Source organism: Vulpes vulpes, chromosome 5 (assembly GCF_048418805.1).
Source record: "Vulpes vulpes isolate BD-2025 chromosome 5, VulVul3, whole genome shotgun sequence".
NCBI lineage: Eukaryota > Metazoa > Chordata > Mammalia > Carnivora > Canidae > Vulpes > Vulpes vulpes.
In genome coordinates, this window is record NC_132784.1 from 63,646,021 (window position 1) to 63,666,944 (window position 20,924).

The 20,924-nt window shown below is 51.9% G+C and overlaps 2 protein-coding genes across 6 annotated transcripts; one reads left to right on the forward strand and one right to left on the reverse strand.

Moving 5' to 3' along the window:
• Positions 1-546: 546 nt before the first annotated feature.
• FERMT3 (FERM domain containing kindlin 3) lies at positions 547-18,563 on the forward strand. Of its 2 annotated transcripts, none has more exons than XM_026004582.2 (15): positions 547-1,056; positions 1,578-1,837; positions 4,329-4,562; positions 4,776-4,895; positions 5,013-5,181; positions 5,414-5,516; positions 15,393-15,500; positions 15,654-15,788; positions 15,869-15,918; positions 16,025-16,149; positions 16,363-16,469; positions 16,551-16,784; positions 17,126-17,250; positions 17,768-17,909; positions 18,033-18,563. In XM_026004582.2, the coding sequence occupies exons 2-15, from the start codon at positions 1,678-1,680 to the stop codon at positions 18,210-18,212; spliced, it is 1,992 nt and encodes a 663-aa protein (XP_025860367.2). In that variant the 5' UTR covers positions 547-1,056; positions 1,578-1,677; the 3' UTR covers positions 18,213-18,563. The 2 variants fall into 2 exon arrangements, with proteins under 2 accessions (XP_025860367.2, XP_072614395.1); XM_072758294.1 differs by having other exon boundaries at positions 834-1,056; positions 1,610-1,837.
• TRPT1 (tRNA phosphotransferase 1) lies at positions 17,525-20,922 on the reverse strand. 4 transcript variants are annotated; one of them, XM_026004583.2, is made up of 8 exons: positions 20,756-20,922; positions 20,473-20,556; positions 20,150-20,231; positions 19,467-19,636; positions 19,204-19,378; positions 18,948-19,004; positions 18,763-18,873; positions 17,525-18,640 (listed from the first exon to the last, which is right to left on the reverse strand). In XM_026004583.2, the coding sequence occupies exons 2-8, from the start codon at positions 20,545-20,547 to the stop codon at positions 18,579-18,581; spliced, it is 732 nt and encodes a 243-aa protein (XP_025860368.2). In that variant the 5' UTR covers positions 20,548-20,556; positions 20,756-20,922; the 3' UTR covers positions 17,525-18,578. The 4 variants fall into 4 exon arrangements, with proteins under 4 accessions (XP_025860368.2, XP_072614396.1, XP_072614399.1 ...); XM_072758298.1 differs by having other exon boundaries at positions 18,509-18,640; positions 19,276-19,378; positions 20,756-20,894; XM_072758295.1 differs by lacking the exon at positions 20,756-20,922 and having other exon boundaries at positions 20,473-20,723.
• Positions 20,923-20,924: the final 2 nt, after the last annotated feature.

Below are 20,924 nucleotides of genomic sequence, written 5' to 3' on the forward strand. Positions count from 1 at the left end.
CTCCCTCTGCCTGTGTCTCTGCCTCTCTCTCTCTATGTCTCTCATGCATGCATAAATAAAATCTTTAAAAATAAATAAACAAATAAATAAATAAACTGATTCTCTCTGAAAAGGCTCAGTTCTGCTGGGAACCATCAGTGAGCAGAGGCCTTTGTGGTCAGGCCAAAGCTGATCTCCCAGGGCAAGTGATGGGACCATCCAAGGTCACATTTGAGTAGGAACTTTACTGACCCTTGGGATACACGGTGTGAGCAAGAATGTCACGTGGAGGGGTAGAGTGGCCGCGCCAGATTTGAAGCCTCAAGCCCTGGAGGCGTGGGGTGGGGAGGTCATGAATGAGCAGAGGCCAATTCCTGTGCAGCTGTTCCACTGGGCAGCTCTAAGCTTTTACATGTTTGGAAATAGAGGCCCTTACTGGGGACAGGAAAGACTTAAGGAAGTGGTTTCCCTCGGGGATCTTCTTCAGGGATCTACTTCGTGGTGATAAGGGACGCCCTGGGGCTTGAGCTTGCTTGACTTCCCGGTTCCTAAATAACCTAGATCTGATCCTTTCAGCTGTGTGGCTTTCCCTCTCGACAGCACAGTGATGTTTCATGTCCCAAAGCCTCGGCCACCCCCACCCCCACTTTGTGACAGCCTGGAGATAGAAGATGACCCTCTAAGTGGACAGTGTGTGTAGACAACGTGAACTGGGGGCTTTTCTAGTTTGAACTGAGCTTCTTCCCTCCAGATCAGGGGACGCTTTGTGTGGTGCTGGTGGTGGGCCCCAAGCCTGCTCCTTCCTTGCTCCCTGTGCTCCCTGGGAACAAAGGTGGGGCCACCCCTGAATCCTCAGCCTACTGGCAGTTGCTTCCTGCACCCAACGCCAGCCCGCCAGCCCGCCCTGGGGAGGGGCTGAACCTCATGATAAGACAGCAAAGGCTGCCCTCTAAAGAAAGCTCCAGAGAGAAAGCAAAGGGGGAAGGAAACCCTGAGCTGCAGGTGTTTTACACTGAGGTCGGGAACGGCTGACACTCCAACCCCGGCACCTGCAGCCCCCAAGCCCTTCCAGGCCAGGTAAGCTGGGGCGGAAGCTGAAAGCCCAACCACCCTTTCTTCACTGTCCTGCAGCCCCTCTGCCCAGCATGCCTCTCTCCATGCGGCACCCTGGACTTTTCACAGCCCGAGAGAAGCCTTGGCTGGTTTGGGATGTCTGGGTCTGAGCTCCTGGCCAGGATCGGAAGTATTTTCTGGTTTGGGCTCACCACCATTTCCAGGGTGGGCGGTTGCCCGTGTGGGCTTGGAGGTGAAATGGGAAGCAGAGGGAGGCGGTACCGAGCTCTGGCATCAAGCTGGGGGATGAGTGAGCCCCCCCCTTACTCTTACTGGGCCTCAGTCTAACTGTAAGATGGGAGTGCATTGGACTGCACTGTTCAACTAAACCACTGATGATGGTGAGGGTGAGGGAGAGGGAGAGGGTGAGGGTGAGGGTGAGGGTGAGGGAGTCGGAGGTGTGCCCGGAACAGTTCAGCACCCGTACCTCGCTGCTGCCGTGACATACTGGCCTTCGGCTCCTCTCTGCTCTCCTGCCCATCCAGATCACCACAGGGCCACATCTGTCTGCACGCAGGCTGCTGCCCAGGCCCGGCACCCTGCCTACTTTACCATCTCCCCACCCTCAAGAGAGCCACCACAGACATGGCGGGGATGAAGACGGCCACCGGGGACTACATCGACTCGTCCTGGGAGCTGCGGGTCTTTGTGGGAGAGGATGACCCGGAGGCTGAGTCGGTCACCCTCCGGGTCACAGGGGAGTCGCACATCGGTGGGGTGCTCCTGAAGATTGTGGAGGAGATCAGTGAGTGCCCCGCGGCCCCCGTTGCTGACCTCAGCACCTTGGAGTGGCTCTAAGTGGGTCCCTAGGTGCTTCCGGGCCCCCCAACTCTGCGGCTCTTGATAACCCCACCACAGTGACTCAGGCACCAGCTTAATCATTTGGTTCCAAAAAAGACATTTCCCCAACTTCCCCTCCCTCCCGCAGTTCTCCCTCCCTTCCTCTCACTCCAGCTGGTTCTGCTAAGTCCCCACAGAGCACAGAGTGGACTGCCAAGGTCCGAGGGGCAGAAGGGGCCTTGCCTGGGCCAGGGCGCACAGGCTGCACTCAAGGCCTCATGAGACTGTGGTGGGGGGTGGGGGGGCCTGGGGCCTGCTCCCATACCCTGGGCCAGGGCGGAAGCCCTCAGCAGGCTGGTGACAGGCCCAGTGGGGTGGGAAGGCCCTGCCCCCACAGGAAGTTACAGCACAGCGGCCTGTGGTATCAGGCGTGGAGAGGACCAGGGCTAGGCCCACGGGGGCTTCTCAGCCCCTTTCCCTGCTGGGGGTGGGGGCTGCCCCTTCCTGGGAGGGCAGCTGGCACACCCCGACAGGCAGAGCCAGAAGGCAGGCCCCCCCACCCATCATTTCAGCCAAGAGTCCCAGGTCCCAGGTCCCAGGCCCCCTGTGGGGAAGGTAGGCCGGCTTCCTCAGACCCAGCCAACCCACCACATGCAGCCTGGGAGGCAGGTCGGTTGGCTTCTGGACAGTTGGAGCCCTGGGGACAGCCTAGCCACAAGGCTCGAGGTCGTGAGGGAGCTTCCAACAGGCAAGGCCCGAGGAGGCTGTGAAAGCAGAAGTGGAAAACAGAGGGTCCCTCAGGAGACCGGGCGTCAGACCAAGCTGCAGCCAGGCCTGGGCTGAGTCAGGGCAGAGGGGGTGAAGATACAGGGCCCCGGAGGAAGACCTGGTTGGCTCCAGGTCAGGCACACGAGCGATGCAACAGGTCTAAACAAGGAGTCAGTGATTCAGTCAGATGGGCAGAGCAGATGGTCCACCCACAGTTGAGTCCCCCCCACCGGGAGTAAGTCCCTCCAGCTCCTGTCCCTGGCAGTGGGGACATCGTCTCTATCCCTCCTAATCCTGCTCATTCCTATTGTCTGAGATGCCTACTGAGACTCAGCCAGCCAGCCTCCACGCCACGATGCCAGCCCCTGCCTTCCTGAGGTATGGCCAGGCAGGTGACACTGACCCTTCAGCTCCTGGCACAGGGCTGGATGCTGGCCTCAGCAGAGGGGGAAAGAGCATGGGGCCTGGAGCCAGAGGAGCTGCACTCAGCCAGGCCAGGGAGACTCCCTAGGGGGTTCCTGAGAAGGGCCATGTCAAGGATGGGGAGTGGAGGGGTGGGGGGTGTTGTACAGGGGGAGTGACAGGGGCCTGGGCATGATGTTGGAGCATGGGGCGCTCTGAACTGGGGCCTCGACCCGAAAGAACGCCTGGAGTGTGCCAACAAGAGATCGGGGTAGCTGCCATCAGGAGTTTATGCTACCCTGCAGGTGGAGAGCAGCCACTAAAGGGTTTTCAACAGTGGCTTACGTCTAGACAGCCCCCCAGGTAGGGGTGGGCTGAAGGCAGGGAGAGAGGCTCTCCTACGGTGGGCAGTGAGGATGGATAGGAGGGTGTATTTTGGAGCTGAGATCGGCATCGATTAAAAGTGGTGGCTAAAAGTGAAAAGATGATGCTTGGGCCTGGCAGGGAAGTCCTGTCACCCAGCCCCCCATGCTGGAGCCAGCAAGGAGGGAGAAAAGCCTCCATCCCGCGTCAGGCAGAGCGAGATTCACTCTGGAAGTAGAAGTCATGGCATTTCTGTCCCAGAGGCAGGCATGGGGCTGGTAAACATGTTTCTGGAATGCCTGGACCTGGTGGGCATGTCCTTTAGGCCCTGGTATGAGTTTCTGGCCTGGGGCCTGGTCCTGAGGTGTAGTGTGTCTGGGGAACAAGGCAGGAGCCCTGGAAAGAGGAGGATGTGGAGAAGGATGGGAATCTGACCCAAAGAAGGTCAGGGACAGGCCAGGAGAAGAGGCCCAGGAGACAACACAAGAGCCAGAGGTCAAGAGGAGATGGGGAGAGGGCGCCACAAAGCCAGAACAGAGTGAGGAGCAAAGCTCACAGGACCCTGAGAGGCTGGATAGATGGAACCAGAGAACTTCTTGCCCCTGGCAGCTCTGGTGACGCTGGGAGGGACCAGGGGAAGGGGGTAGCAGGAGTGCGGGTGGAGCTGGGACCAGACCATTGGTGAGGAAGGGCCCTGCACACCCTAGAGAGCTGTGTCCCTGCTTCGTCTTTGTGCTCACCACACAGCAGCCCACCTGGGGGTCCCCATAGGGACACGTGTCATCTATCACTAGCTGCAGGAAGAGTGAGGTATTCGTGTTCCTAACTGGGTCGTCGCTCACATGCATCATTAACATGCCCGCATAGCACCGGGCACAGCCCCCCGTGGCTGACGGACACCCTGCCTCCCCCGTGGCCCACAGAGCGCAAGCAGGACTGGTCAGACCATGCCATTTGGTGGGAACAGAAAAGACAATGGCTTCTGCAGACCCACTGGACGCTGGACAAGTACGGCATCCTGGCCGATGCTCGCCTCTTCTTCGGGCCCCAGCACCGGCCCATCATCCTGCGGCTGCCCAACCGCCGGGCCCTGCGCCTGCGAGCCAGCTTCTCCCAGCCCCTCTTCCAGGCTGTGGCTGCCATCTGCCGCCTCCTCAGTGAGTCCCCTACTCTCCCTCTGGGGCAAGGGTCCTGCAATAGGGCAGTTGACCCTGCCTTATGGGCCCAGCCAGCCATTGTCGCCATGTCCTCGCCGCCCTGGTCCCTGTCCAGCCTGCAGGGCTGTGATCTGTTCCACAGGACCCAGGAGTGGGGTGAGAGGTTCGGGGGCAGGACCCCGGCCCCCTCACTGAGGTCCCAGCTCCCCTCAGGTATCCGGCACCCTGAGGAGCTGTCCCTACTCCGGGCTCCTGAGAAGAAGGAGAAGAAGAAGAAGGAGAAGGAGCCAGAAGAGGAGTTGTATGACTTGACCAAGGTCGTCCTGGCTGGAGGTGAGCATAGGCTGGGCAGGCTGGGGGTGGCGGTGGTGGGAGGGGGTGCTGGGTGCTACATGGCCCTGGAGGCCGGGGCTGGGGGCCGGGCCCGTTTCACCCTGTCCTGCACTTCAGGCGTGGCACCTGCATTGTTCCGGGGAATGCCAGCCCACTTCTCAGACAGTGCCCAGACCGAGGCCTGCTATCACATGCTGAGCCGGCCACAGCCACCGCCGGACCCCCTCTTGCTCCAGCGCCTGCCTCGGCCCAGCTCCCTGTTGGACAAGACTCAGCTCCACAGCAGGTGTACTGCATGCCGAGGACACCCCGGGGGCCAGGTCCCCTTGCGTCTGGGCTCCCACTTCCAGAGCCCATGCCCTCCCTGTATCCTTGCCCCAAATCCACACTGCCTATCTCCAGGCCTTTCTTACATGTGTGCCTGCCCTCGGGCCCCCTGCCCAGCCCCGCCCCACCCCTGTCATGCCCCAGCACTGTACCTGCATAGGCCCTGACCTCTTCCCTGTGCTGTGGACCAGGTGGCTGGACTCCTCACGGTGCCTCATGCAGCAGGGGATCAAGGCCGGGGACATGCTCTGGTTGCGCTTTAAGTACTACAGCTTCTTCGACCTGGATCCCAAGGTGGGCTGGGTCAGGGAACAGTGGGGCTCTGGGTCAGTGAGACATGGAAACTAAGGGTCAGGGCTCTGGGCTTTGGGAACCTTAGAGACTTGCAGGGCATCTGTCCATCTATTCACTGTCCATCCACACTCCTGTTTGTTAACTCTGCCAGCGTGGTGCTGAGCCAGGTCTGACGGCCCGCCCATTTCTCAAGGGGCATTCAGGTACAGGAAGACCACAGGGCAGTGGAGACAGTGGCGAGTGCCCCCAAGAAACCTGCCCAGGTGGGAGATGCCAGCACCTAGATTCAGACCTGGAAGGGGTGTCACTGGGATCTGCAGGTTTAGGGTGGGCTAGCGGCAAGGCTGTGCAGGCAGGGGCCGCAGGCATCTCCCTCCCTGCCTCCTGTCCCTGCGGGCAATCAGGTGATCAGTGGCTCCATGCAGCCCTCTCAGAAACCTTCCGCAGCTCGTAGGCGTGCCCTCACCCGCCACCCCTTTTCTCTGCCCCCCCTTTACTGTGAAACTTCTAACTGTTGTTCTTTACTGAATCCTTGCTCTCCACAATCCCACCTCCTGCTCCCTGTGGGTGCTCCTGGACTCCCCTTCTATGTCCTCAGCCAAATCTGTCCTGGTGTCCTCAGTCCCCTTCCACACACAGGAAGCACACCTGCTGAGGTGACCATGCCCTGCATGCTCTGTGTCCCTGCTCACTTCACCCCTGCTTCTTATCAGACCACTGGTGACCCCTGCAGTCTGGGGCGGGGGTGTGCATGGGGGTCTCCAGATGCCCTGTCCGGATTCCCTAACTCTCCCTCCTGCCTCCACAGCCTCCAGGGGTGGCAAATCCACAGCTCCCTCCACAGCCATCCTTATCTCCCCTCCTGTGGCTGCTGAACCCCGAGTTCCTGCAGGATCTGTTGCCTGCCAGCCTGTCTGCCCTGTTCCCTCCTTCCACATCCGGCCTTTTCCTCTCCTAGGGACTTCCTTGTTGCCTTCTCCAGCTCTTCCTTCCCTACATTGGATTGAGTGGTTTACATGATTCCATTTTATTTCCTTTATGTTAGTTTATTAGCTATACTTTTTTTTTTTTTTAAGATTTTGTATTTATTTATTCATGAGAGACACAGACAGAGAGACAGAGACACAGGCAGAGGGAGAAGCAGGCTCCTGGCAGGGAGCCCAATCACTCCCTAGGCCAAAGGCAGACGCTAAACTGCTAAGCCACCGAGGCATCCCCCAAATCAGTTTTAAAATATTTTCATCACCCCAAAAAGAAAGCCATACCCATCAGCAGTCACTCCCCATTTGCCCCTCACCTGCTTAGCCCCAGACACCTTGTAATCTTTTTCCTGTCTCTATAGGCTTGCCCATCCTGGACATTTCCTAGAAATGGAATCATACAATATGTGGCTTTTTGTTGTTTCTTGCCCTTGGCATCATGTTTTCATGTTTCAGCATGTCCAGTGTTTCATTCCTTTTTACCACAAAGGAGGATTTCATTGTATGGATACGCCACATTTTATTGATCTATTCAGCAATTAATAGACATTCGGTTCCCACCTACCCCCAATGTTGGCTATTACGAATAATGCTGCTATGAATGTTCATGTACAAGTTTTTGAATGGTTGTATCTTTTCATTTCTCTTGGGTGTAGACATAGGAATAGGATTGTTGAATTGTTATCACTATTACTTTTACTTTAACCAATCATTTTTTTGTGTGTGTGTGGAACTTTTTGTTTTGAGATAATTGGAGATTCCCAGACAGTTGTAAAAAGTAATACACAGAGGGCATCTGGCTGACTCAGTTGGTAGAGCATGCGACTCCATTTCAGGGTTGTGAGTTCAAGCCCCACGATCATGGAGCCTACTTAAAAGTAAATAATAATAATACACGGAGATCCTAGATACCTGGGTACCTTTTATTTTTTTAATAATTTTTAAAAGATTTTATTTATTTATTCATGAGAGACACACAGAGAAGAGAGAGAGGCAGAGACACAGGCAGAGGAAGAAGCAGGCTCCATGCAGGGAGCCCGATGCGGGACTCGATCCTGGGACCCCAGGATCATGCCCTGGGTTGAAGGTGGCGCTAAACTGCTGAGCCACCTGGCCTGCCCCCTGGGTACCTTTTATCCCAGTGTCTGCCAATCCTTAACCAGGATGTTTCAATATAGTCAAGATTTAGCTCATCAGCCAGCTGCCCTGTAAAGACACTTAAAAAATACGAACAAAGTCTTTTATACCTGCTCCCACGCTCAGCATTTCCTGTGCTCTTTATTCCCATGTATAGATCCAGATTTCCAGCTGGTCTCATTTTCTGTCTGCCTAAAGGACTTCCTTTAACATTTCTTGTGGTGCTAATCTACTGGTAATGATTCTTTCAGCTTTTGTATGTCGAGTAAGTCATTATCTTGCCTTTAATTTTGAAAGATTTTTTAACTCAGTGTAGAATTCTTGGTTGATGGTTTTGTTTCTTATGATACTTTATTTCTTTTTAAGATTTTATTTATTTATTTGAGAGAGAGAGAGAGCAAGAGAGGGAATGCACAAGTGGGGGAAGAACACAAAGGGAGAGGGAGAAGCAGGCTCCCCACTGAGCAGGGGGCCAGGCTCAACATGGGACTTGTTCTCTGGACCCTGGGATCATAACCTGAGCCTAAGGCAGATGCTTAACTGACTCAGCCACACAGGTGCCCTTATTTCTGATTTAAACAATGTGATTATTATATGCCTTAGTTCCCTTCAGGTTTTTCATACTTCGGGTTCAGTGAGCTTCTTGAATCTGTGAATTGATAGTTTGCATTAAGTTTGGAGTCATTTTTTTCAGGTGTTTTTTTTTTCTCCCTCCCTTGATCAGATTCCAATTAAACTAACTATTAGACTGCTTAGAATCATCCCACAGCCCACTGATGCTCAGTTTGGGCTTTTTAGGTGATTTTTCCATTCTTATTTTTCTGTGTTGCATTTTGAGTAGGTCTCTTGCTCTGTCTTCAAGTTTACTAATCTTTCTTCTGCCATGTTGAATCTGCCATGGATTTTATGCCTACATAAAATTCCATGACTCTCCTCACCATGCTCCTGTATCTCTACCTCCTTGAACACATGTGATGTATTTATAGTAACTCTTAATGTTTTTATCTGCTAATTCTATCACCTGTGTCATTTCTGGATCTGGATCTATAGATTCTCTCCTCGTTATGAGTTGTATTTTTCTGCTTGTTTTCATGCCTGGTCATTTTTTTCCCTTTATTTTGGGAGTTTTGTTTTACTTTGTTGGGTGTTTTGTTTTGTTCTTTTCCTTTTGTATTTTTGTGTCATTTTTTTATTTGATGCCAGACACTACAAATCTTACATTCCTGGGTGCTAGATCTTTATAGGCCTTTATTTTTTTTTAAAGATTTTATTTATTCATGATAGTCACACACAGAGAGAGAGAGGCAGAGACACAGGCAGAGAGAGAAGCAGGCTCCATGCAGGGAGCCCGATGTGGGGTTCGATCCCAGGTCTCCAGGATCGCGCCCTGGGCCAAAGGCAGGTGCTAAACTGCTGCGCCACCCAGGGATCCCCCTTTAAGTATTTTTAACCTTGTTTAGGGGGTTCCTGGGTGGCTCAGTGGTTGAGTGTCTGTCTTTGGCTCAGGTCGTGATCCCAGGATCCTGGGATCAAGTCCTGCATTGGGCTCCCCAAGGGGAGCATGCTTTCCCTCTGCCTGTGTCTCTCAAGAATAAACAAATAAAATCTTAAAAGCAAAAAACAAAAAAACAAAAAAAAAAAAACCTTGTTTAGAGATGAAGTTAAACTACTTGGAGACAGTTTGATCCTTTCAAGGCTTGCCTTGAATGTTAATTAGGCAGGACAAAAGCATCCTCTAATCTAGGACTAATTTATCCCATTACTGAGGCAGTTGCCTTCAGAGAACTCTATCTAACGTGCCATGCTATTAGAGGTTTCTCTAATCTGGCTTTTGGGAGTGTGAACAACTTCCACCCTTAGAAGAGCTCTGGTTAAATGTTCCAGCTGCTCCTTTCAAGTGTTTTTTACTTTTTCTGTCAGCCTTGGATAGTTTCTTTATATACATACACTGATCAGTGATTAGTTAAAGACTCAAGAGGAGCCCTCTGCTGATCTCCAGAGCTTTCTCTTTGTGTCACTCTCTCCTCTCCAGGACTCTGTCCTCTGAATGCCAGCTGCCTTGGACTCATGAAATGCTCAACTACATTTCTTCTTCCTGGGGAATATGCTGGGCTCTGTTTGGGGTCCCCCTCCCTGTGCAACTGTCTCTGGGCAATAAGCTGGGGCAATCAGGACTCACCATGTTTGTTTCCCTTCTGTCAGGGATCACTATTCTATGTAATTTCTTGTCCAATATCTAAAAACTATATCCGTGTTGCTCTCTGTGTTTTGTGTGTGTGTGTGTTTTAAAGATTTTTTTTAAAAGATTTTATTTATTTATTCATGAGAGACACAGAGAGGGAGAGAGGCAGAGACACAAGCAGAGGAAGAAGCAGGCTCCATGCAGGGAGCCCGATGTGGGACTTGATCCTGGGTCTACAGGATCAGGCCCTGGGCCGAAGACAGCACTAAACTGCTAAGCCACCTGGGCTGCCCAAAGATTTGCTTTTTAAGTAATCTCTGCACCCAACATGGGGCTTGAATTTATAACCCTGAGATCAAGAGTTGCATGCTCTACCAACTGAGCCAACCAGGTTGCCCCTGTTCTCTTTGTTCTGAAAATAAAAACTTAAAAACAGAATTTCTTTTTTATTTAATATTCTTCTTTTTTGTAAAGATGAGGTTTATTTATTTATTTATTTATTTATTTATTTATTTATTTATTTATTTTAGAGATTTTATTTATTTATGAGAGACACACAGAGAGAGGCAGAGACATAGGCAGAGGGAGAAACAGGCTCCTCACAGGGAGGCTGTTGTGGGACTTGATCCCCAGACCTGAGATCATGCTGTGAGCCAAAGGCAGATGCTCAATCACTGAGCTGCCCAGGCACCCCTATTTAATGTTCTTTTAAAAAGTTTTTATTTATTTATTTATTTATTTATTTATTTATTTATTTATTTATTTATGTAATGTCTACACCCAACATGGAGCTCAAACTCATGACCAACCCCAAGATCAAGAGTCACATACTCTTCTGACTGGACCAGCCAGGAAGCCCCCCCACCCCCAATTTTCTTATAGATCACAGTTGTTATATTTTATTTACTTTCTTTTCTTTTTTTTTTTTATCATTTATTTATTTGTGAGAGACACACAGAGAGAGAGAGAGAGAGGCAGAGACACAGGCAGAGGGAGAAGCAGGCTCCATGCAGGGAGCCTGATGTGGGACTTGATCCCACGACTCCAGGAGCATACCCTGAGCCAAAAGCACGCGCTAAACCGCTGAGCCACCCAGGCAACCCAATTTACTTACTTTTCTTTTTTTTTTTTTCTTCTTACTTTTCTATTAACTGTGCAGAATAGTCTTTTTGGGGGTCTCTCTTCTGATGGTAAATGAGTTGACATCCTGTATGTCTGAAAAGGTCACTATTCTACCCTCCCTCTCACGATAGTTTGACTAGGTATAGAATTCTAGGTTGAAAATATTTTCCTGCCAAATCCAAAGCGACCTTTTCATTGTCTTCTAGATCCCAGTGGTTCTATTGAGGAGTCTAATGCCTTTTTGTTGTTAATCCTCCCATGTGAGACCGTTTATTTTTTTTCTTGGAGAGGAGGTAGATACTAAAACTTTTAGAATCTTCTCCATATCTCATAATGCTTTAAATTCTCTCAATAATATGTCCTAGTATGGATCTTTCCTCACTGATGGCCTGCACACTTGCTGAGCCCTTTTAGATCAGAAACTTGAGTCTTTCAATTCTGGAGAAATGCCCTAAAAAATCTCTTTAATCATTTCCTTCCTACCACTTTTCTGTTCCTTATGGAACTCAGTAGATATTACACCCCCTGGATTGCTTCTTCAAAGAAAAAACAGACATTTATCTTGTCTTTCTCATTTCGTTTTTTATTTTTATTTATTTTTTAAAAGATTTTATTTATTTATTCATGAGAGACAGAGAGAGAGAAAGAGAAAGAGAGAGAGAGGCGCAGAGACACAGGCAGAGGGAGAAGCAGGCTCCATGCAGGGAGCCTGATGTGGGACTTGATCCCAGGATCATAGGATCACACCCTGGGCTGAAGGCGGTGCTAAACTGCTGAGCCACCCAGGCTGCCCTCATTTCTTTTTTTAAAAGATCTTTCATTTTTAAGTAATCTATGCACCCAACATGGGGCTTTAACTCACAATCCCAAGATCAAGAGTCACATGTTCCATCAACTGAGCCAGCCAGGTGCCCCTTGTCTTTCTCATTTCTAAGCTTGATGTCTTCTTATTTTACTTTCTGGAGACTTATCTTTCAAATGATCTATTGAATTTTTAATTTCTGCAGCATTTTTAAGTTTTAAGAGCTCTTATTTTCTGAGTGTTCCTTTGTAAAGTTGTGGTTTAAACATACATTTTGAAAAATGTATAAATGTATCCAACACATCAAGCAGCAGAACTTTACCAACCCCCAGAAGACCCCTTCATACCCCTTCTAGGCAGTATCTCCCTTAGTGGGGGGGACACTAATGTTAATTCTGACACCATGCTTGTGTTTGAAATCTACATAAATGAAATCACATAGTCTGTACTCTTTTGCCTGGCCTTTTTTCACTCAGCATTATGCTTGTATGATTCGTCCACACTGCATATAGCTGTAGCTTATTCTTTTTCATTGGTGTGTGACATTCCATTATCTCAGTATACCACAATTAATTTTCCATTCTACTGTTGATGGGTATTACACCGTTTCCAGATTGGGACTATTATGAATAGAGATGCTATGAACATTCCAGTAATGTCTTTTGGTGAACATATGTTCACCAAACACACATTTTTGTATGGTATGTGCCCAGAGGTGGACTTGCTGGATTACAACACTGATTTAATTGTAGCAGATAGCTGTTAAGCAGCTTTCCAAATTGGTTGTACCAAGTTACACCTCCACCAGTAGTGTACAAAAATTTTGCTTGTTCCACAACTTCACCAGCACTTGGTATTTTCTATCACTTCCATGGTAGCCACTCTGGTAGGCATGTAATGGTATCTAATATGGTTTTTTGTTTATTTGTTGTTTTTTTTTAACAGCTTTACTTAGATATAACTTAAATGCCATAAAAATCACTCTTCATAAGTATTCATTTTGATTATGTTCAGGAAATTTATACAGTTGTGCAGCCATCACTGCAGTAAAGTTTTAAAACATTTCATCATCTTAGAAGGTTCTCTAGTACCCATTTGCAGTCATTCCTCCTCCCACGCCAAAACCCAGACAGCCACTGGTGTGCTTTTTATGTGGCTTTACTTCACATTTCCCTGATGACTAATCAGGTTGAGCCCTTTTTCATATGGCTACTAGCCATTTGGATGTCCTCTTTTGTGAAGTTTCTGCTCAGCTTTTTATGCCAATTTTAACAATTGAGTTGCTTGTCTTTCATTTTGTGTTAGAGGAGTTCTTTATATATTCTGTATATGAGAAGTACTTTGTCAGATAAATATATTGTGATTATAGTTTCCTACCCTATGTTTTGCCTTTTTGTTCTCTTATTGGTTTATTTTGATAAAAAAGTTTCTAATTTTAATATAATTTGACTTCTATCTTTAAATATTTTTCTTTTATGATTAATATCTTTTGTGTCCTCTTTAAAAAATCTTTTTTTATTCCAAGATCACAAAAATGTAGTCCTATTTTTCTCTAAAAGCTTTCTTGTTTCAACTTTCATATTTAGATCTGCAATCCAGTTAGAGTTGATATTTGTGTGTGGTGTGAGGTAGGGGGAAAAAAACCTGTATTTTTTTTTCAAAGATTTTATTTATTTATTCATGATAGACACAGAGAGGGAGAGAGGCAGAGACACAGGCAGAGGGAGAAGTAGGCTCTATGCAGGGAGCTCGACGTGGGACTCAATCCCGGGTCTCCAGGATCACGCCCTGGGCGCTTAAACCGCTGAGCCACCCAGGCTGCCCTGTATTTTTTTTTTTAATACAGGTATTCAGTGGACCCAGTGGATATCATTTACTGAAAATAGCATCCTTTCCCCAGTGACTATGAGGTCATCTTTGCTCTAAGTCAGGTGAACATAAATGTATGGGTCTTTCTCATTCAGGTTCCATTGGTCAATTTGTCTCTCTTCATCGATGCCATGCAGTCTTAATGACTATATCTTCATTTTTTTTTTCAAAACACAGCATCCTGTTCTCATTTTACAAGTATGGCATTTTGTCTCTCAAAGGATTTTGACTGGTTGAACTTTTCTTCCGCTCCCTACTGTCTTTATTTCCTCCCAGCTCTCTTTTCTGTTTGTCTTGATCTCTGTAGTTGCTGCCAACAGCTTTCCTTGCACAAGGGCAATCCCTGCCTGCCCTTTCATATTGAGAGGCAAGGCTCTAGGAAGCCACTGAAAATCCTCAGTGGATGAATGGGGTTTAGCACTTTGGGGGCTTCCTGGGGTGGGGTAAGTATGTTGTTCTTTGCTGGAGGGGTGGTGGTGGTTTTCTCTTTGGCTCATCAGTTTCTCAGCAGCAAACCCTCTGATCTCCAGACTAGGAATAGAAGGCTCACTATCATCGATGTCTTGGGTGACAAGTAGGGAAGGTCCAGGGGTGACCCACCTTTCAGAATGTCAGCCTTTGCTTGGTTCACCTGTTTTTAGCACAGTACCTGCCCTCACCCAGCTGTGCCTAGAGTACCAAATGCAGGGGTCCTCTGACTCACCATCTCCAGGGAGTAAATCTCTGGCTTCTGCCAGCCTGGCTGTCACTTGGCTGCAGGGAGTGGGGGACACCTGCTCTTTTTATACACCTTCTACAGTCCTCATTTCAGCCCACCCTCACTTCTCAGCCAGAGGATCCCAGTCCAAAACCTGTCAGAGAGAGCCACATGCCTGGATGCCTTTGTCTAGATATCTGTTCTTTTTGCCTATTTCCAGAACTCATTAGTGCCTTTACCACAGAACAAGAGAGGGGAAAGAACAAGAGATCCTATCTCTCTCACCATAACTCATTTCCCATTCATGTTTCTGTGTTCCATCTTCTGAAATGTTGTCAGCATCCCTTACCTGCGGTGGTTCCCACTCTTCTTTGTCTTTTGGGTTTACCCTTTTAGGTCTTTGCTATCAATTTTGGTGGATTTCAGAGGGAGCATGGGCTTGGTCTTCTGTGGATAACTGGGGTCCCCCTTTGAGCTTTGCACTCCCTGTTCCTTCTCTCTGGAATGTTCTTCATCACTCTTCCCTTTAGTGGCCCATTGCCATCCTTCATGTCTGGGGGCAGTCTGTCACCTCCTCAAGGAAGACTTCCCTGAATGCTTCCTCATGTAGAGTAGCCCCCTGCACCCCAGTTCCATTTCTTCTCATCACCATCATCCGTGGGGTGTCCTTGCCTGAGGGCATGGATGAATGGCCCCATGGAAGCTATTTCCTTTATTACTTTTTTTTTTTTAAGATTTTATTTTATTTATTCATGAGACACACACAGAAGCAGAGACACAGGCAGAGGGAGAAGCAGGCTCCATGCAGGGAGCCCGATGCGGGACTCAATCCCAGGATCACAAGATCAAGCCCTGAGCCAAATGCAGACACTCAACTGTTGAGCCACCCAGGCATCCCTGTACAGAAAGTTTTACAGGGGAAAAAGTACTACTTGTCTGGGCAGACTGGAAGGCTGGAGTTGAGGTCTGCTGTCCATGTGGAGCCAGTAGACGAACTTGCCACTGCACAGAAGGCAGGACTGGAGGCTGAAGCTCCCGGGTCCCTTTGGCCCCTGACCAAGCCTGGCCTCCCCTGCCCCTGCTGCAGACAGACCCGGTGCGGCTGACCCAGCTATATGAGCAGGCTCGGTGGGACTTACTGCTGGAGGAGACCGACTGCACCGAGGAGGAGATGATGGTGTTCGCAGCCCTGCAGGTGCCCGGGGGGGGCTGGGTGCCCCAGGGGGTAGGGTGCAGGTCAAGCCCAGGGTGGTCTCCCAGCCAGGGGGCATCTCCGGGAAGCCCCACTTAGGGCATTGTGGGCTATGGGGCAGCCCACTCAGCCCCCCCGGCCATGTGCCCCTCCCAGTACCACATCAACAAGCTGTCCCAGAGTGGAGAGGTGGGCAAAACTGCTGGCACGGACCTGGGGCTGGACGACCTGGATGCCGCCCTGAACAACCTGGAGGTGAAGCTGGAAGGCTCGGCCTCCACAGATGTGCTGGTGAGGAAGGACTCTAGTCAGGCTTGGGGTCGGGGTCAAGTGCGAACACCTGGTCCCCCTCTAACTCCCCTTCTTGGCAGAACAACCTCACCACCATCCCAGAACTTAAGGACCATCTCCGGATCTTCCGGTGAGTTAGGGCCAGAGTTGGCAGCCCTGCCCGAGGGGCCCAGTGTGGACAGAGAACCCAGGAGAGAGGGAGGCAACTTAACGCAGACCTCCTGCTTCGCCTTCAGGCCCCGGAAGCTGACCCTAAAGGGGTATCGCCAACACTGGGTGGTGTTCAAGGAGACCACCCTGTCCTACTACAAGAGCCAGGATGAGGCCCCAGGGGACCCCATTCAGCAGCTCAACCTCAAGGGTGAGTGAAGGTGGCCTGGCAAGGACACAGACAAGGACAGGAGCTGGCTGGGGGCCCATGTGAAAGCTCTCACCTCAGTTTCCCCCTGGGGGGCAGAAGAAGACGCCCTCTGTCCTGAGCTATTGCACTGGGCTGGCCTTCGCCCAGGGATCTCTCAGGCAGGGCGCGCCCCCCCCCCCCCCCCGGCCTACCCACCCCTTCGTCTCCCTCTAGGCTGTGAGGTGGTCCCTGATGTCAACGTCTCAGGCCAGAAGTTCTGTATTAAACTCCTGGTACCCTCCCCTGAGGGCATGAGCGAAATCTACCTGCGGTGCCAGGATGTAAGTCAGGGCCAGGCTGAGGCTGGATGGGGATGGGAACAGGGGCAGGCGGCTGAACCGAGCCTGTTCCTCATCCCCCAGGAGAAGCAGTATGCCCGCTGGATGGCCGGCTGCCGACTGGCGTCTAAGGGTCGCACCATGGCAGACAGCAGCTATGACAGCGAGGTGCAGGCCATTCTGGCCTTCCTCAGCCTGCAGCGGACAGGTGGCGGGGGCTCAGGCAACCACCCCCAGGGCCCTGATGCCTCTGCCGAGGGTCTCAACCCCTATGGCCTTGTTGCACCCCGCTTCCAGCGAAAGTTCAAGGCCAAGCAGGTGCCAAAGGAAGTGGGTGGTGGGAATGACCACAGTGTTTACTTGGCCACCTTTGGCCCCTGGATCTCCACAGAGCCTTCCTTTAGAAAGCCATGTGCTCGCTCATTCCTTCTCCTCCCCACGTCCTTAAGACCGAGCACGCTGGTCCCTACCCTCTGGGAGGGGTCATGGTCCACCTCGGGCCTGACTCAGCTCCTATCTGCTGAGTGGTGAGAGGGTGCACTGTGGTGGCCCCACATGGGGCCCCACCCCGGTTCCAGGCTCAGCATCCTGTCTCCCCAGTGGGGACAGACAGGAGGTCTCAGGGATTTTGATGGCTCCTCACCAGTGTGGTCCCACAGCTCACCCCACGGATCCTGGAAGCCCACCAGAACGTGGCTCAGCTTTCACTGTCTGAGGCCCAGCTGCGCTTCATCCAGGCCTGGCAGTCCTTGCCTGACTTTGGCATCTCCTACGTTGTGGTCAGGTACGGGCCCAGCCTGCTCCACCCTCCTTGTGGCCTGCTGAGGCACCCTGAAGCCTCCCTTCTTGTTCTTTGTGGGCGCTCTGTGGGTACTCAGCCATCCTCTGCCCCTGGCAGCACACACCAGAGTGAGAGATCAGGCCGAGACGGCAGGAGCCCTGGCCCTCCTTGCAGCTCCAGAGACCAGTCCCTCTGGAGGCTGCGGTTCCCTGCTGTGACAGGGAGCGCCCTCTGCCCATTTCCCAAGCCTGCAAACATAGAGCCAGGCAACAGATGATGAAGATACCAAAGAAAGTTGTTCTTGAAAGGCATGGACAGTTTGCCTGATGCTGTCAAAGGCTATTATAATGATTTTATCAGCTAACACTCATTTCCTGGACGAGGAACCTGAGGCCCAAGGAACCTAGCTGACATGTGCCCAGCTTGCTCCTGGGCACCGTGCCAGGCTATCTGGGTGGGCTCCGGGGCCATGCAGGGCAGGGCTCTTGCTCACACTCTCTCCCCGCCCCACCGGGGCTAGGTTCAAGGGCAGCAAGAAGGATGAGATCCTGGGCATCGCCAACAACAGGCTGATCCGCATTGACCTGGCTGTAGGCGACGTGGTCAAGACCTGGCGCTTCAGCAATATGCGCCAGTGGAATGTCAACTGGGACATCCGACAGGTGGGCTTGGACTCAGGGTGGGATCAGGCAGGACAGGGACAGGCACAACCAGGGCTGGAGGGGGGGGCGGGGGCTGCTCCCTTATCTCACCTCCTCCAGCCCCTCTGACTGCCCACTCTGCAGGTGGCCATCGAGTTTGATGAACATATCAACGTGGCTTTCAGCTGTGTGTCCGCCAGCTGCCGCATCGTGCATGAATATATCGGGGGCTACATTTTCCTGTCAACCCGAGAGCGGGCCCGTGGGGAAGAGCTGGACGAGGACCTCTTCCTGCAGCTCACAGGAGGCCATGAGGCCTTCTGAGGCCTGTCTGATCGCCCCCACTTTGCTCACTGCCTGCTATGGCCACTCCTAAGCCCACACTCTCTCCAGACATGTACTGAGCTGGCACATTCACCTGCTGTTACTGGCTTTATGCAGACCAGGGACCTAATTGGGCCAGACTCTGCCATCCCCTAGGCTAGGGAGAGTGGATTATGAGCTCGAACAAGGTCCGCCCTTCCCTTGTCTAAGTGGCCAAGACTAATACCCCTGAGCACACGAGGAAGACCAGCTGTAACTACAGGATGAGGATAATTCATGGTTTCAAACTGGAGCTTCTTTTTTTGTTACCTTTTAACTTTTTTTTAATAAATATTTTATTGTTGGATTATCCTTCTTTCTCTGGAGCTATGCTTGGGGGCCACTCTGACACTCTGTCTCTTCATTACCAGCCAAGGAGAGGGACTTTCCTGAGATAGAGACAAGAGGTTAGGAACGGGAGACCCATCAGCCTGGGGCTGGGAGCTGGGAAGGAGACTGCAGAGGGCACGGGTTCAGGCACCCCGAATAGGAGTAAGGTGGTGGTTCTCACGAGAAGGGCGGAGCTGCAGGGCCTCCTTGAAATACTTGGGAAGCAGGAAGCCATCAGCATTCCCTGGAGTCAGGATCACTCCATTGGCAGAGCGGAAGAAGGGGATTCCATCTGCAGACAAAGCCAGAGATGTGACTCCTATCCTCTCTGAAGCCCTAGGGCAGTCCTGTTGTGTCCAGACTCACCTGCCAGGGCCAGGGGCCCATCAATCAACACAGCCACTTCACAATTTGGTCGCATGCCTGCAGAGACAATTGGAGCTGGGACCTGGGGCATGTGGAGTTGCAGTCATCAAATCTGGGCAGGCTCAGTGGAAGGTCCTGGGCTCACGGTGGGGATGGGGTGACTACAGCATGCAGAGCATGGTATGGCCTTAGATGAGAGAAGCTATGATACTTGGAGAGGGACCTGGTAGGACAACAGTGGGGGAGGGCCACTGACCACTGATGACCCCAGGATCCCCAGGAAGTCCTGGGGCCAGGTGAATATGTGTCCTTCCCCGGCAGGACAGACCCTTGAGCAGGATGGATGGCCAGTGCTGCCAGAATGTGCCATGGACAAGCATGGGAGGCAAGGCCTGTGGGGTCTCCAGGGGCATCAGCTCCAACTCCGGTACCTGGGATGGGTTGGGGAACGGACAGCAGTGAGACCCTCTCCCTGGAGGGGTCCCATATGGTTCTCTCACTTGTCCCCTTAGCTCCCACCTGCAGGGAGTGACCCTGATTCGCCCGGATGAGAGGGCCAGTGCTGGGGTCCCCTGGCTGCAGGGCAAACCGCTGCTTCCGGTTGGTATCCACCACGCGCTGCACATCTTCAGCAGAGAAGCTGTGGAACTGGGGCAGCTGCAGGAGGGTGTCCAGGGGCACGAAGCCATCTGCAGACAGGCAGGGTGCTCAGGAGCTGAACTTGTTCTGGCCTGGGCCAGAGTTAATAGGGCGAGCCACGGGTAACCAGAACAGAGTCTGGGCTTAGGGTTTATCTGTGAGAGTCTCCCCTTTCCGGCCTCTCTTTCCTTAACTTACATGGGAATAGGATCTGGCTTGGGGAGGGTCACAGGATAAGTGACTCTTTTATAGCATAATACCCTGCCCAGAAAGGACTCAATAAACACCAGTTACCTTGACACCCCCTCACCCCCGTACCCACTCTTGGGTGTTTACTGGGCCACATGCACCATTAGTATTGCGGGGCCTGGACTAGACAGAAGGTCCTCTCCCAGTTTGCTCTAGACAGGATATCGGGTTCTGGGCCTCGGTGTTCCTTGCACGTGGAGGGGATGTGCCCTCTGTGCTGTCCCCATAGGGCCATGGGTCAGGCAGTCACAGATAGGCTCACACTGCTCCCTCATCTCCAACCACTCACCTCAGTCTTCAAGACTTTCACTTACCAGCCCTCATGGGAAGCCCCAGCTTCAGAGCCCCGTGACGCAGGGCATAGGACAAAGCCTTGGACAGCTGTACATCTCGGTCCTGTAAGAGCCCAGAGGTGACCCCTGGTCCCTGTAGTGATGCTGCCCTGCTGCCCACCCTGCACTCTGGGTGACCTGCTGCAGACGGAGGCCACAGGGAAAGGAATCCCCACTTTCTGGGAAGAGAGTGTGTGATGCATCAGCCCCCACTCCCACCCACCAGCATATTCCAAAGAGCTAGAGCATAAAGTCCTCCTCCAATTACCACCAAGAAAGTGGGGATTAGGATGGGGTGGGCACACCTCTTCCCGGGGCCTGTGAGCCCTTCTACTCCTGGGTCCTGTGGTTTCCTGCCTCCTTCCTCCAAGGGAGCTCATGGCTAAGACCTGAGGGGAACAGTGATAGGTGGGGACTGTTAAGGACCCTCTCATGTCCCCATCCTGCCCAGCAAGTCACGAAGCCTGAGGACGAGTGAGCTGCGAAGGGGATATTCAGCTCATTAAATTCACTTCCCACCCATCCCCAGCTCCTCAGTGCAGATAGAGAAACTGAGGCCCAGGAAGCAAGATTTGCCCAAGGTCACACCGTGTCCCTCACGAATCCCAGGGAAGCCCACAGCCCCGCAAAGGCGGCGGAGCGTTCAGGCCGACGGGGCGGAAGCCTCGGGCGGGCAAGGTCAGGCGGAGCGGGCGGGCGGCAGCAGGGATCGCGGGCTCGCGGGAGGCCCGGCGGAGGCGCAGGCGCAGGCAGCGGC